This window comes from Microtus oregoni, unplaced genomic scaffold, assembly GCF_018167655.1.
Source record: "Microtus oregoni isolate MIOR12 unplaced genomic scaffold, Mior012 000079F_000, whole genome shotgun sequence".
Taxonomy (NCBI): Eukaryota; Metazoa; Chordata; class Mammalia; order Rodentia; family Cricetidae; genus Microtus; species Microtus oregoni.
The window spans coordinates 2360406-2377858 of record NW_024544152.1 but is presented as its reverse complement, the minus strand read 5'-3'; the positions used below and the strand labels follow the sequence as shown (position 1 = coordinate 2377858).

The following is a 17453-nucleotide window of genomic DNA, read 5'->3' as shown; positions in this document are numbered from 1 at the left end:
AGGTATAACTCTTTTGTGGAAACAAAAGTAGAACCTCTTTTCCAAAGCAACATATCCTTAGATTTAAATTTTGAACTCAAGATAACTTTAAAATATATATGCTGGTTTCACTCAGTAGCTACCACAATCAAAGTCGTTAGTTCATGAGTAGTCAAAAATTTCCAAGTAAACACAATAATACATGTAATCCAGACTGTGTTTTTTGTCTTTGCATGGCCAGTTATATCTTTTTAGTCTATTTCCACTTTAAGAATCCCAATTTATTTTCCTTAAATCAATTTTATCTATGCCTCTACTGATCCTCTATCTTCTCTCTTCCAAGATCATGTACATTTATCAAACACACTGTGACTTGTTCAGAGCCTCTTTCTTTGAATATATTTTTATTGCGTATCTCTAAACCATTTTTGTCCAGGGGAGTTTTTAAAACTTTAAGTGGGCATGGCTTTAACCAAGGCAGTTGCCCTGGATGATGGTTCTGCCCTGTTTGGTTTTAAAACATGGTGGAGGTATGTTCACTGCCAGCTCTAGGAATAAGCAGGCCCATGTCCCCATGAAGCAGCTTGTAGCACACTGCCTATAAACCCTTTTTTTTGTCAGTATGAGTAAAAGCTAAATCTGCAATGGAGTGCACTGCATGGCTTGGAGATGCCTCTGTGTACCTCAACAGGAATCTGCCATGCTAGCCTCAAGACCAAATGCCACTGCATCTATATATCATGGCCTGAACAAGAGACACAACTAGGAAGCTGTCCTTGTCTCTACTTATGTGTTCAGAACTCCTCTTTTTCAAAGCTTTCTCATGTCTTAGGTGGCTGTACTTGTCCTGCATTGGCACCATATGTAACTGGAGAGTTTTCTTTGTCTTGCCTGGTCCTATTGGACTGGTTTCTCTCTGCCCAGCAGTATTCTCAGCTGCTTATAAGAAAACCAATTAGAAACATAATATTAAGTATAATTGTTTGGCCAATGTCGTAGGTCAATGACTGGCTATCTCTCACAACTAAATTAACCCATCTCTTCTAATTTGTGTTTTAGCACATGGCTGTGGCTTACTAGTAACATCCTGGAATATTACTCTTTGGTGGCTACCTGGCATCTCTCTGACTCTGCCTTCTTTTGGTCCACGTATTTATTTGGATTTACTGCCTGGCTCTATTCTGCCTGCCCACTAGATGAAACAGCTTTATTTGTCAACCAGTGAGAGAGAAATATAGTCATAGCATACAGAAAGAGATTCCGTATCACTTGACTACCAGGTCATTCTAGATATCATTAAGATGACAATAGAACTTAATTACTACAACTTCTGAAAATATTTCAAAGTACACGTTAAAACCAAGAAACTAGAACTAATTATTAAAATTCTGATGTAAATTGTGGTATTAAAAGGGAAGGAGGCCTTTGTCAGTGACCTCCAACAGAGAAAGCCTAATCCAGCAACCTCCACTGCAACAGGACCAAGGAAGTAACATCCACAAGAGCAAGTACAAGGGAGTGACCACCAAGGGAGCAGGTCCAAGCCAGAGACCTCTGAGGGATTGGACCAAAGTCAGGTATCTCTGCAAAAACAGACCAGAGCCAGGGATACTCATGGGAACAGGTCAAGCCAGCAACCTCCACAGGAGCAGTCCCAAAGCAACAACTCCCACAGAAGCAGATAAAAGGGAGCAACCACTGAGGGGCCAGGGCCAAGCCAGAGACTGCTGTGAGACTGGGTGTGAGTCAGGGACCTCTGAAAGAGCAGGTCTAAGACAGCAACCTCTGCCAAAGCAGGTCCCTGCAAGAAAACTAAGCAGAATCAGGTATGAGTATATGGCCACCAAGGGAGCAGGCCTGAACCAGAGACCTCTTCAGGACTTGGTCCAAGCCTTTGTGGGAGCAGGTCTGAATCAGGGACATCCTCAGGAACAGGCCAAAGTCATCAACCTCCATTGGAGAAGTTCTGAGTCATCCAGTGACCTCTGCCAGAACAGGCCTGAGGCAGAGACTTCCATAGGAGCAGGTACATGAGAGCAAAAACAGAGGGAGCAGGTCTGAGACAGAGACCTCTGCGGGACCAGGCCTCAGGCAGGAACCTCCATGAAAACAGGCCTGGGCCAGGAACCTGCACTAGAGCAGGCTTGAGCCAGCCAGCAACCTCCACCAGAATAGTCCCAAGCCAGCCAGCAACGTCTACTAGAGCAGGCTCAAGACAGCAACTTCCACTGGTGCAGTCCTAAGCCAGTAACCTCAGGAAAAGCAGCCCCAAGCAAGCAACCTCCATGGGAAGGGGTCCAAATGACCTCTTGGATTGCAGAGTGACAACCAGGAGTTCTGAGCAACCTCCAGGAACACCAAGTGACCTTTTGGGTGACTGGAACTGTGGCCCTGACTGTACCATGAGGAACAAATATATGAGCCTTGAATTTACTAGCACCTGGGACATTGATCACCAGAGACAAAGCCCCAACTACACCAATCAAAGGAAAAGATGGGTAGACAAGGTAAGAACAGACTCAAAACCACAAAGAGTAACATGACACTAACAAAACTAGTACAACAGTAACACCCCATCTGTATTGAATATCCCAATACAGGTGAAACAGAAGAAAATTACCTAAAACATAACTTCAGGAGAGTGATTGAGGCCCTTGAAGACAAAATAAAAATTCCCTCAAAGAAATAGAGGAAAAGACAAACAAAAAAAATGAAAGAATTCAATTGATCCCTTAAAGAAAACCAGAAAAACACAAACGGGTGAAAGAAATAAATCAAGAATAAAAACCAAAAAAGGGACAATTAAAAAAATTGAAGGAATTCTGGAAATAGAAAATAAGAGAAAACAATCAGGAACCACAAATGCAAGCATAAACAGCAGAATATAAGTGATGGAAGAATGAATCTCAAGAGCTAAATATACAATAAAGGAAATAAAGTCATTGGTCAAGAATACATTAAATCAACAAAAGCTTAGCACAAAATATTTAAGAAATATGGAACACCATGAAAATACAAAACCTAAGAATTATAGGGATAGAAAAAGAAGAAGTTCAATTCAAAAGCACAGAATATATGTTCAACAAAATTGTATAGAAAAACTTTCCCAAACTTAAAAAAGGTACACATATGAAAATACAGGAAGCTTACAGAACAACAAATAGACTGAATATAAAATAAATCCCTTTGCCACATAATAATTAAAACACTAAACATACAAAATAAAGAAAGACTATTAAGAATTTCAAAGAAAAATGTCCACATAACATAAAAAGGCCCACTTATCAGAATTACACATGACTCCTCAATGGAAACAATGAAAGCCAGAAGGTCCTGGTTAAGATTTATGCGGACATTAAAAGAGGACAGATGCTAGCTCAGATTGCTATACCTAGCAAAACTTTCAGTCATCAAAAAGCTCAAAACAACATATTCCATGACAGAACCAGGTTTAACCAATACCTAGCCTCAAACACGACCATACACAAAGTAGTAGAAGAAAAACTCCAACCCCCCCAAATTACCTACATCCACAAAAGACAGACACAGCAGCAAATCCTAAGGAAGGGAAAAATACACACAATAATATCACCAACGCTGTAAACTGAAATAACAGGAACTAGCAATCACTGGTTATTAATATGCCTTAATATAAATGGACTCAACTCACCTATAAAAAGACACTGGCTAAGAGATTAGATACGAAAACAGAATTCACCCTTCTGCTATAACAAGAAACATACCTCAAACTCAAAGACAGACATCGCCTCAGAGTAAAGGGATGGGAAAAATTTTTTCAATCAAATGAACCTGAGAAACAAGCTGGTGTAGCTATTGTAATATCTAACACTATAGATTTCGACCTAAAATCAATCAAAATAGAAAAAGAAGGACATTTCATATTAGTCACAGGAAAAATGCATCAATTGGAAATCTCAATACTGAACATCTATGTCCCAAATACAAGTGCACACTCATATATAAAAGAAATAATACTAAAGCTTAAATCACACATAAAACCATACAAACTAATAATGGAATACTTCAACACACTACTCTCACCACTGGACAGGTCTGTCAGACAGAAACTTAACAGAGAAATGAGGGAACTAACAGATGTTATGACACAAATGTACTTAGCAGACATCTATAGAACATTCCATCTAAACATAAAAGAATATACCTTCTTCTCAGCACCTGATAGAACCTTCTCAAAAATTGACCACAAACTTAATAACAAAATAAACCTCAACAGATAAAAACTATTGTAATAATGCCATGTATCTTATTGGAGCACCAAGGCTTAAAATTAGAATTTAAGAGCAACGTTAATGCCAGGCGGTGGTGGCGCACAACTTTAATCCCAGCACTCAGGAGGCAGAGGCAGGAAGATCTCTGTGAGGTTGAGACCAGCCTGGTCTACAAGAGATAGTTGCAGGACAGGCTCCAAAACCACAGAGAAACCCTGTCTCGAAAAACCAAAAAAAAAAAAAAAACCCAAAAAAACACTGTTAATTTCATAAAGACAACAAACACATAGAAATCAAGCAATGCTCACCTGAATCATCAAGGGGTCAAGGAAGAAATAAAATCAGAAATTATAGACTTCCTAAAATATAATGAAAATGACCACACAATATACCAAAATTTATGGGACACAATGAAAGCAGTGTTAAGAGGAAAGTTCATAACACTAAATGCCTACATAAAGAAGCTTGAAAAATTAAACACAGAACACCTAAGTACTCAGAACAAAAAGATGCAAACTTACCCAGGAAGGCTAGATGGCAGGAAATCATCAACTTGAGAGCTGAAATCAACAAAATAGAAAAAAAAACAATACAAAGAATCAATGAGACAAAGAGTTGGTTATTTGAGAAAATCAACAAAATAGACAAAACTTTATCCAAGCTAACCAAAAGGTAGAGAGAGAATATCTACATTAACAAAGTCAGTAATGAAAAGAGGGACAAAATAAAAGACAAAGAGGACATCCAGTGAATCATCAGGTCATATTTCGAAAATGTGTACTCCACAAAATTTAAAAACAAAGGAAATGGGCAATTTTTGAGACAAATATCACTTATCAAAATTAAGACCATATATGCAAATTAAACAGACCTGTAACTGCTAAAGAAATAGAAACTGTCACCAAAAGTCTCCATCCCCCCAATTAAAGCACAGGATCAGAATGTCTCAGTGAAGAATTCTACAAGATTTTCAAAGAAATAATGCCAATACTTCTAAAATTGTTCCATGCAATAGAAACACAAGGAACATTACCAAACTCTTTTTTTCCTTAAGAATATGTTATTTATTTCTTTTTTTAATTTACTTTTTTTCCATTTAAAACTTTACACTTCCTCCCCTCCTCCCATTGCCCTCCTACTCCCCTACTTCCTCTCCTCCCTCCCCCTGCCTCCTTAAGAGAGGGTAGGAAACCCTTCTCTGTGGGAAGTCCAAGGCTCTCCTTCCTACATCCAGGCCTAGGAAGCTGTGCATCCAAATAGACTAGGATCCTAAAAAGCCAGTACATGCAGTAGAAACAAGTCCCAGTGCCTTTATCAATGGCTTCTCAGTCAGCCACATTTACAGAGTCCGGTTTGATTGCATGCTCATTCAGTCCCAGTCCAGCTGGATTTGATGAGCTACCATTAGAAGAGGCACACTGTCTCAGTGGGTGGACCAACCCCTCGCGGTCCAGACTTCCTTGCTCATCTTTTCCCTCCTTCTGCTCTTCAACTGGACCTTGGGAGCTCAATTTTTTGTTATGATGAGGGTCTCTGTCTCTATCTCCATCCATCGCTGGACAAAGATTCTATGGTGATATTTGAAATAACCATCAGTGTGATAGTGGGGCAAGGCCAGTTCAGGCACCCTCTGCTCTCCTGCCCAAGTACCTAGCTTGGGACATCCCCGTGGACACCTGGGATCCCCTTTAGAGCCAAGTCTCTTGCCAACCCTAAAATGGGTGCTTTAATGTAGATATCATAAATGCCACCCCACACCTATCCCATGTTCCCAACTTTTGCCCGGCAATCTTGTTTGCTTCCTATTTCCAGGAGGACCTATATATGTTTTTCTTTGGGGTATGGATGGGGTTGGGAGAGGGGAGAGGGGGAGAGAGAAAAGATAAAGGAAAGACTGGAGAGAGCTTGCGTGAGTGGGAGGGTAGAGATGGAGGAAGGGCGGATATAGGAGCAGGGAACATATCTACATTAAGGGAGCCATTTTAGGGTTGGCAATAGACTTGGCTCTAGATGAAAAGAATTTATTAGTTTTACATTGAGTTCAGATTAAAAGACCAAGGTGTTTAATGAACTATAATCTCTTCTAATTAAAAGGTGTCTCTTGTTCAAATCGAATCTTTTTGAATTTTGATTGTATCCATAGTTTTTCTTCTCCTTTGGAAACAAAAGCAAAAATCCTCCCCCACCATAACACATGTCTTGGATTCCATTTTGAAGTCAGTACATCATTAAAGTATATCGGCTAATTTAATTCTGTAGTTTTTCTACTATCCAATATCTTACTGCAGCTGTGTTTTCTTTCTCAGAATTAGGGCTAAGAGTTCAGTGAACTGAAACTGAGTTGAATATCCCATCTCTAAGGACTATATTTTATGGAATAAAAAGCCACCATGAAAGATTCTGAATGAGAAACAATGAACTATCCTACTCAATTTTGCTGCCTATAAACTACAACTACAAATATGATTCAATGCCCCTAAGGGTATAGTAGTGCCACAAATAGCTTGGTGGTAACCAACAGTAGCTCTCTAATTGAATTTAAGATCTACTCAAGAGGGAACTCATGCTTAACTATAGAAACCTAACCAACAAATCAAGGCTAAATCATGAATCTTAGAGAATTTACAACCTGTTCTGAAAATTAAACTTGATGAATTCTGTGAGTAAAGAAAAAAAAATAATGTGTATAGCATTAACAAAGAAACAAAGGAAAAAGGCAGACTGCCAGATATAATATAAATGGATATTGTTATTAATGCTATAGCAAAAATAAAACTAGAAATGTTTTCATTTTCAGTGAAGTTTGAGGTTTGAACATAAATGAATATTTTATTTAATGGGATAATTTTTAAAAATTTCCTCAAAGTTGTATTGTTACTATATCTATTTGAATAATTGCCTTGGGTCCTTTTATGTTGCAATAATGCATAAAATCATTTGTTTGCTTGTGAACCAAAGTATCCTGAAGCTCCATATATGTTTACTTTTTAATCTGTTTAAAGTGGCAACCCCAGGTAGAATAATACACTATTCTCTAGGATTTCTTTAAAACTTTGTCAGCATTTTCTTTTAACCCTTAGGGTAGATAATTAAAAATTGTTAAATAAGTACTTTGTTGGTAAATCAACAAAAATATTTTCAGTCAATTTTTTAACTGTGATTTTAGTCTTCTCTCTATCTGACTTTTTGCTATTATTTTTCAAAATTGGTCACCAAAATATTACAGTACAATTACCTTTGAATTTAATTGTCTCCTTCATGAGTGATTTTTGTTCTTGCTGAATTCAGTAATAGTGTACTGTATATATTCCATGCAATATATTATCACTTAAGTATCTGTTACTTACATTATCTGATGCTAGTTTTCTAACACATGTTTTCTTAGATGCAAAATGCATATTATTCAATGGAAGAAAACAAACAAAAACATTTCCTCCAATATTTGCTGATAGTTTCTCCTAATGTTGTCCTTTGATTCTTACATATACAAATAGACTAGATATTATTGATGTATTTATTGCCTTATTTATTGTATATTGTACTTACTATATACTTTTCTTATAGAAATATATATATAGAAATATATATATTTCTATAAGAAAAGTATATATATATATACTTATATAAAAGTGTATATATATATATATACACTTTTTCTCATAGGAGTTATAGCCTTCCTTTTTATTTTAGACAAAAATGGGAAAATGTTGTAGTATAATATTTATATTTTTATAAATTAATCTTACATGAAGACCATAGAAAACTTAAGACACTAGAGGTCAGGTAATGGTTACACATATCTTTAACCCAAGGATTTGTAAGACAGAGGCACATGAAACTCTGTAATTTTAAGGCCACCCTGGGCTATACAAGATCAAACAAATCTCGTTGGTGGTGCCTCACCTTTAATATCAGTACTAGGGAGCCTTGCTTTAATCCTAGCACTAGAGGGACTATATAATGCAAGGAGAGAGAGGACTAGTCTAGTTAGTCTGCAGTTACCCAGCCTTGGTAGATGTAAGACTTCACTAATGTCTTGGCTGCCTTGCTTTTCTGTTTTTTGGGTTAAACCCCAATTTCTGTATTAGTTTATTTTTTTTATTCATGATATATTTGATAGGTTAAAAGGGTATATTACTGAATCTACTCTGAACAGAAAAAAGGAGGATACAGATATGATAAGACAAAAAGGTTGATTACTGAATCTACTTTTAAAAATTAGCGACTAGTTTTAAATATTTTACATAGGATTGCATATAAATTTTGTGTATGGAGATTAGTTTTGTTGAATATACTGTATATACATTTCTACTTTTGTTCAATATATACACCTATATAACTCATTTAGCTTCAGAATACAAATTTCTAGTCCTTGAAAATTATTAATTTCAACCATTTAGGATAATAAAGAAATGCAGGTTAGTAGTTAATCATCTAGTATAATCAAACTTGTAGTAATATTAAGTATGTTTCCAAAGTCAAACAAAGATATATTTTAGATAGACAAGTCATCTTCAAACACTTCAGAGATGTATATAAAATGGCATTTAAGATGTTTTAATAACCTAGGTTCTTATTTTTATAATAATGAGACATGTCTGTTCCTGGCAGCATCAATCTACTTCAAAGAAGATAATGGGAAAAAGAAAAAAAAAAAAAAAAACTCCACATGGAGTTTACTTTCTTTGTGGTAAAAGTAAGCCACCTAGGAAGAAAATGCCTTTGCCTTCATTGCTAATTGAACAAGAAGGTCACAGTAGAATGTGACTGCCAACCATTGTCAAGACAAGAAAGGACAGCTCTTTCTTGCTGTTTCAGAGAAAGGTCTGTCAGATAGCTAAGCCTGTATACTGAAGATGGAGATGTCCCAAAGTTGCAGAGAAAATTGAGTGACTCTCCAGGCAGCCAGTTGTTACTGTCATTAGTCAATTTTTTGGAAATCACTTGCTTGTATTTCATGCTTACCCAGTTAATATTATTTACTTCTTGGGTCTCTGATGGAGTTGAAGACTAGATAGATATAGTTATAGTCTCCCTCATTAAGAGACTCAGAAAAGAAATTCATTAAAAATGTAAAGTATATAAGATTGAGAGATATCAAAAGGTAGTTTGGGATGGCAATGCAAGTTGCAGTAGAAAGTAAATTGGGCACAAAAATTTGCATTCACCAAGATAGGATAGATGTAGAGTACTTTCTCTGAACTTTTCACATGCAAATAGATGTACATTTTGATAATTTTGTTGCATATATATATATATATATATATATATATATAGTATGTAGTCATTGTACTTATTGTAGTTTTCATTTTATACAAAAGGGGAAATATAGTAATATATCATTTGTATTTTAATAAATAAAGCCTACATGATAATTGGAGAGTAAAACACCTGCTCTGTTCAGGCTTAAAATCCAGGCAATGGTAAAATACAACTTTAATTCAATTAGCCACATTAGTTTATTATAGACACCAGATAATGAATGCCTTTAATGCAAGTGGTGCATTCCTTTAAACCAAGCTCTAGAGAGAAATATAAGATGGGAGTGTAGCGCGAGCTGCAGGCAGGCCTGCTATTTGTCCCGCCCAGCTCCCGCATGGCTAGCTTAGCCCCAGAAATAACAACACTCAAACTGTATTCCTTTAAACATTGCTTGTCCCATTAGTTCTAGCTTCTTACTGGCTAATTCTCACATCTTGCTTAACCCATTTCTAATAATCTGTGTATCACCACGAGGTGGTGGCTTACTGGGAAAGATCTTAGCCTATGTCCATCTCGGAGAGCTATGCCATCTGCCTCATTGCCTTCTTCCCAGCATTCTGTTCTGTCTTCCCTGCCTATCTATGTTCTGACCTATCAGGCCAAGCAGTTTTCTTTATTAATTAACCAATGAAAGAAACACACAGAAAGAAGACCCACCTACATCATTTCCTCTTTTTCTGTTTAAACAAAAAAGAAAGGCTTTCACTTTAACATAGTAAAATTACATATAACAAAACAGTTATCAAACAAGAATTATAGTTACAATATTTATATCTACTTTATCTTTTATCAGAACTAAGGAAAACTATAACTATCCATTCTTCAACTCCATCATAGACTCCAAAAGGATGAAGTATTACCTAAGTAAACAAGAAATAAGCAACTTTCAAGCTCTAGAAATGACAAAGACATCTCGCTGCCTGGACAGTAACCCGAAGTTCTTTTGTTCTGTTGGGACATCCATCTTTGGCCTACAGGCCCACAGTATCCAGAAGACATTTCTATGGAGGAGGAAATTTCAATGACAGTTCAGTTACTATCTGTTGTGTCCTGCAGAATGTCTCACAGACTCTTTCATGAATCAGAAACCCCCAAAGACCATCTCACCTTTAGACAAGTTCAGCAGTCCTCTCTCTGTGAGTTCTCTGTGTCCAGTTTATGCAACAGTCCAGGCAAGAGCAGCTTCTTGCCCAACTGGCTATCAAACTCCATAAGGAGCCTCTTTGATGCCCATCTTCCTCTTGAAGTAGATTGGTGCTGCCAGGAGCAGACATGTCTCATTGTCATGAAAAAACCCTAAGTTATTAAAACATTTAAAATGCCATATTCTGAAGTCTTTGAAATATATGAAGAATGCCTGTCTAACTGAAATATATCTCTACATATCTAGAAAATCTAATCAACATGACTACAACCTTGACTATTAATGATGATTATCCATCAACAGCCTATATTTCCTAATTATACATTACATTTTTAAATGAACTACACAATCGTAATACCTTAATCAAGCTCAGAAATACAAATACATATAACAAGATTGACCTTAAACTTCTATCAATAAACCAAGATTCATACCAATGTAAATTATGTGTATCTATATCATATCCCCCTTTAAATGTAAAAGAAGATTTATAAACAATATTTGGGAATATGGGCATAGTTATTTCTCTCCAAACTTCTTCGTGCTGAATGGGGGCACTGTTAATCAGATCTTTCATGGTGTAACCTGTGTGCCAGGTTCATCTCCATCAGCAGTTGAGTGAAGTAATATTTTGAGGGTGTTCATAGAAACCTTTCAGGAGGGCGTGGTCTATCATACCATATTGGGATAGAAGCAATCCACAGGATCTCATCCTCTGAGAAAACCAAAGAAGACCCCCTCCAAAACATCATATCCTTAGACCCAAATTCTGAAATCATAATACCCTTATGTTATCCATTCTGGTTTAGTTTCGCAGCCCATATAATGAAATGTCTTTCTGTATTTCACTCCTTCACAGTCAAAAAATTTAAAGAAAACACAATGTATATAATCCAGACTCTCTGTGAATTTTCCATTTTTACGAGGCTTATTTTTCTTTATTTCTTCTAATCTATAACTATCTGTTCTCTGTCTATTTAAAGATTTTACCTTTTTTTAAAGACATTAACTTTATTCTCTATATTCTTTTTCTTCTCTCTCCCAAGCCTATGTACACTCTTCCAACATTGTGACCCATTTAGAGGCCTTTTATGTCTGAATCTGTCCTATTGTGAATCTGTAATTTTTTTTTTTACTATCCAGGAGCACATCTTAAAATGCTAAGTGCTTCTTAAAAACTTAAGTTGCACCATGTAGAGGTAATACGGTACTGCCTGTGTCCTGCCTAGTCTAAACCTTAACTGTGCTGTTATTATGGTAATTACGATAGTTCCTCCCTGTGATCAGAACTGTTCAGCATGGTGGAGCTGCTTCTGCCTCAGAGCCATTTGATGCCCCTGAGCCACAAGCAGTTCCAGGAAAGAGCTGTGCTCAGCAGTCCAGCCCAAGAATGAGTGTGCAACACATAAAAAGTTTTCATCTGAGTTACAGTCAAATCTACCATGAAGAGCACTGTGCATCCTGGAAACATCTCTGTATATGGTGGCCGGAATCCACCATGCTCTCCTGCTTGTGCACGCCTAGTAGACCTGATTCTGTTGCCTGTCCAGGTGCAAGCGGGGAGCGCTGAGCCATTGGCATGGTCTCAGAGTACTTTCTTCCCCGATCCCGAGTGGGAACACAAATATCCAGTCCCATAAAAACCATTGAAATGCTTTAAAGCCAGAGTTTGCACTGGTGGCACAGCCCCAGGAAGCCGTGTTTTGAAATGACATCCCTTTTTTCTGCCGCTATTGCTGAAACAGGATATCTCTCTGTGGCACATCCTAGCAAACAGCAAAAAGCTCTGTTAAACTCTCTCTCCCATTTTTTAAGCCATCTCAGGTTTTTAAGTGGATTTAGTTACCACATTTGGGTGCCAGTTTGTTGTGAGAGCTGTGGGCAGGCCTGCCTTTTGTCCCACCCAGCTCCTGCATGGCTACCTTAGCCCCAGAAATAACTACACACAAACTGTATTCTTTTAAACACTGCTTGGCCCATTAGCTCTAGCCTCTTACTGGCTAATTCTCACATCTTGCTTAACCTATTTCTAATAATCTTTGTAGCACCACGAGGTGGTGGCTTACTGGGAAAGATCTTAGCCTATGTCCATCTCGGAGATGGGAGGAGACAGCACTCACAATCTCATTCTGAGATTCCTGGAGGCAGTATCACAATTACAGACTGAGGTAGAGGTAAAAGCCAGTTACTGGCTGTTTTGCTTATCTGACCTTCAGGTTGAACCTCAATTTCTGTCTCTGTGTTTTTATCATTTGTGTTCTAATTTGAAAAAGAGTAATTAGAGTTTTTTTCTACATTAATTTTAAATGTTTAATTCATAGATTACACTCTTTAGAAATTTAAAGTTCGTAATGGAATAGTTTTTAAGTGTTTACATATTTATTTGTCTAATTTACAAATTGTAGAAAATTTACAATACTTGAAACAAAAACACATAAACTTTAGCACATCCCTAGACAGCTGTTAATTTACTTTATTTTTCTCTACTTTCATATGAAGTGAATCACACAGTAAGTGTTAATAGTATATGCCATGAACTACTTTACTTAGCAGTGTAGGGATCAATCACTGAATGTGATAATGTAATTTTAAAAAACTTCATTTCCAACAGAAAATTATGAGCCAGGCAAGGAAAACATAACAAAATGGAGTTGACAAATCTTGTGGGAGTCTTTGGATCTTAAATATAGCAAATGTCAAAATAGCTATAACTGTTCATAAATGGATACATGACTAATGATGTAACTCCTTTTGCTTCATGAACTTAAATACCATTCATTAAACAACAAATAGAGACTATAAACCAAGAGAAAAAAATTAAAACATATTGAAACTGAATTTGAAAATAAAACAACAGTAATATTAAATTTAAAAATCACACATAATTTCAGGACATGATTTAATAAGATTAGAAAATCAATTTTGTATCCTTTTAAAAATGAAAACTCCAATAGAACAAAGAAAGTAAGAAAACTAAAAAAAGCCACAGTAAAATGAAGGACATTTTAAAGTATCTCAAAATAATATGTTATGAATTACAGAAAGAATAAGACAGATAAAGCAGCAGAAAATATTTAAAATACTAATGGCTAATCAATTTTCGAGTTTTGAGTGAAAAATACTATTCATCTAGGAAACTCGATGAAGTCTACAAAAGACAAATACTGAGACAACAAATATGTTAGAGTAAAGGCCAAAAATCCAAGATAATTTGGAATCTTGAAATGAGAAAAACACAAATGACACAAAACAAATCAACACTGCTGGTTATTGTTTCTTGAGAATGTAAATTGTTTGAGCCATTATGTTAGGTGTTGTGCAGCTGGGTTTTTCTATATCAAAACAGAATATCTAATATATGGTGCAGCTCTAACTTTCTAGGTATTTATCAAATTGAATTTAAGAAAACACATGACAAGGATACTTACTCATCAGTGTTTATTGTAGCACTATTAATGACAGATAATTATGGAACCAGCCTGGGCATTCATGAAAAGTGACATGAATAAACAAAAATATCATATATATGTATATGAACATTTTATTCAGATATAGAGAATACAATTATATCACTTTTATCAGTGTTACTGTCATCAGATTTTCTTCACCGCCATATCAATTGGTATTTGGGTCCTTGGCTATTATTCCTGAGTCTATATAAGAATGTATAAGAAAGTGATCAAGGAACAATTAAAGACATACAAACTCATTAAAGAATTCAAATAAATTTAACTTCTTAAAACGTTTTTCAGTGAATGCAGAAGATAATTTGTGACTTTCAAAGAAATATCGTTTGCCATTGTAGAGCTTCATTCTGGAGTCTAGAAGTAGTTAATACTTCTTTTTTGATCTCCTTTTGGAGACTTCGTGTCTATTATTTCAATATCATGCTAACATTTTTATAGGAAGTATCACGGCAAAAAAAATTCATTGAAATCTGGAAATAACTGTGCTATCAATGATGTTCAAATTAGATGCAAGGAAATAATCAAACTTGAGACTGACAGCATTAAAATACAAACAAAGAAATCAATACAAAGAATCAGTAAGACAAAGAGTTTGTTCTTTGAGAAAACCGATAAGATAGACAAATCTTTATTCAAAGGAACCAAAAAGCAGAGAGAAAGAATATGGAAATTAATAAAATCAGAAATGAAAAGGGAGACATAGCAAGAGACACTGAGGAAATCCAGAAAATAATTATGTCATAGGACAAAAGCCTGTACTCCAAAATTTTGGAAAACATAACAGAAATGGACCATTTTCTAAATATGTACCACATAACAAAATTAAATCAAAAACAGATAAATTATTTAAATAGACCTATAACACTTAAGGAAATAGAAGCAGTCATCAAAAGTCTCCCAACCAAACAAGGCATAGTGCTAGATGGATTCAGTGCAGAATATTACCAAACATTAAAAGAAGTGTGAATACCAATACCCCTGAAACTGTTTCACACATTAGAAACAGAGGGCCTATGCAATTTTGTTTTACAAGGTGACAACAACCCTGACACCCAAGCAACATATAGTTGCAACTAACAAAGAGAATTATGGACTAATCTCCCTCATGAACATTGATGTAAAAAAATACTCAAAAAAAAAAAAATACTGACAAACCAAATCCAAGAACAAAAGAGAAAACTCATTCTTCATGTTCAAGTACCCTTTATCCCAGATATGCAGGTTAGAGTTCAGCATACAAAAATCAATCAATATAAAACACCACATAAAGAAACTGAAAGAAAAAATAATATACAATCATCTCATCAAATTTAGAAAAAGCCTAGACAAAATCCAAAACTCCTTCATGAGATAATGGATACAAGGATTTTACTTAAACATAATAAAGGCAGAATACAGTAATCCAACAGTTATCACCAAATTAAGTGGAGAAAAACTCAAAGGAATTCCACTAAAATCAGGAACAAGACAAAGTTGTCCATTCTTTCCATAGCTACTTAATATATTACTCAAAGTTTTAGCTAAAGCAATAAGCCAACAAAAGGAGATGAAAGGGACACAAACTGGAAAGGAAGAAAGCACTGTCATTTTCAAAGATGATATGATATTATGCACAAGAGACCCTAAATCTCTACTCAAGATCTCCTCCAGCTGATAAACACTTTCAGTAATGTTTCAGGATAGAAGATTAACTCAAAAACTATCTGTAGCCCTTCTATATACAGATGATAAATGATATGAGTAAGAAATCAGAGAAACATCACCCTTTATAATAGCCACAAATAACATAAATAATTTGGGGGTAACTCTAATCAAACAAGTGAAATACCTGTACAACAAGAACTTTAAGTATTTAAAGAAAAAAATGAAGAAGATATTAGAAAATGGAAAGATCTCCCATGCTCTTAGATAGAAGAGGATCAACATAGGAAAAACGGCAATCTTACCACAAGCAATCTACAAGTTCAATGCAATCCCCATCAAAAACCTAGCACAATTATTCCTAGACCCAGAAAGAACAATATGAAACTTCATATGGAAAAACAAAACACACAGGCTTGCCAAAACAATTCTGTACAGAAAAAAAAAAACTCCTGGAGGCAATACCATCTCTGACATCAAATTCTATTACATAGCTGAAGTAATGAAAACAGCTTGGTATTGGCACAAAAACAGACAGGTGAACTAATGGAATCAAATCAGTCCCTGATATCAATCCACACAACTACAAACACCTGCTATTTGACAAAGAAACTAAAGCTATACAATGTAAAAAGAAAGTAACTTTAACCAATAGTGTTGGCATAACTGGATGTAAACATTTGGAAGAATGCAAATAAATGCATATCTATCCCCACACACAAAACTGATGCATAAAATGATCAAAGACCTCAGTATAAATACAGCCACACTGAACCTCTAAGAAGAGAAAGTGGAAAGGAGCCTTGAATGTATTGGCACAGGATAACACTTCCTAAATATAATCCCAGTAGCACAGACACTGAGACCAACAATTAATAAATTGGACCTCCTGAAACTGAGAAATTTCTGTAAGGCCAAGGACGCAGTCAACAAGACAAAACAGCAACTTACAGAATGTGAAAAAAAAAAAACTTCACCAACCCCATTTTAGAAAGAGGGCTGATCTCCAAAAATATATAAAAAATTAAGAAATTAGTTTCTTTTTTTTTCATTTATTTATTATATATACTTGCCAGGAGATGGCAACAGATCTCTTTATAGATGGTTGTGAGCCACCATGTGGTTGCTGAGAATTGAACTCAGGACCTCTGGAAGAGCAGCCAGTGCTCTTAAACTCTGAGCCATTTCTCAAGCCCCCTTTTTTAATATTTTATTTATTTATTATGCATACAATATTCTGTGTGTATGTCTGCAGGCCAGAAGAGGGCACCAGACTTCATTACAGATGGTTGTGAGCCACCATGTGGTTGCCAGGAATTGAATTTAGGACCTTTGGAAGAGCAAGCAGTGCTCTTAACCACTGAGCCATCTCTCCAGACCAAGAATTTAGTTTCTTAATAAATATATCAAATAATGCAATTTTAAAATGGGGTATAGATATAAACATAGAATTCTCAACAAAGGGATTACTAATAGCTGAAGGGTAGTTAATGTTCTATTCGACATTTGTAGCAATCAAGAAAATGTAAATCAAAACAATTCTGAGATACAACTGTACACAAAGCAGATGAGCTAAGAACAAATCACTAATGACAACTTATGCTGGAGAGGATATGAAGTAAGTAGAATACTGCTCCATTGCTGTTGGGAGTGCAAAACTGTACAGCCACATTGAAAATCAAAATGACGATTTCTCAGAAAATTGAGAAT

The 17453-nt window shown here is 35.8% G+C and overlaps 1 protein-coding gene across 1 annotated transcript in view; it reads left to right on the top strand.

The window, feature by feature from the left end:
* Window positions 1-1593: 1593 nt before the first annotated feature.
* LOC121441538 (glutathione S-transferase P-like) overlaps window positions 1594-17453 on the top strand; it is a 101859-nt gene continuing 85999 nt past the window's right edge. Inside the window, exon 1 of the mRNA XM_041642768.1 lies at window positions 1594-2005. Coding sequence (XP_041498702.1) covers window positions 1594-2005 — 412 coding nt within the window. The remainder of the gene's footprint in view (window positions 2006-17453) is intronic.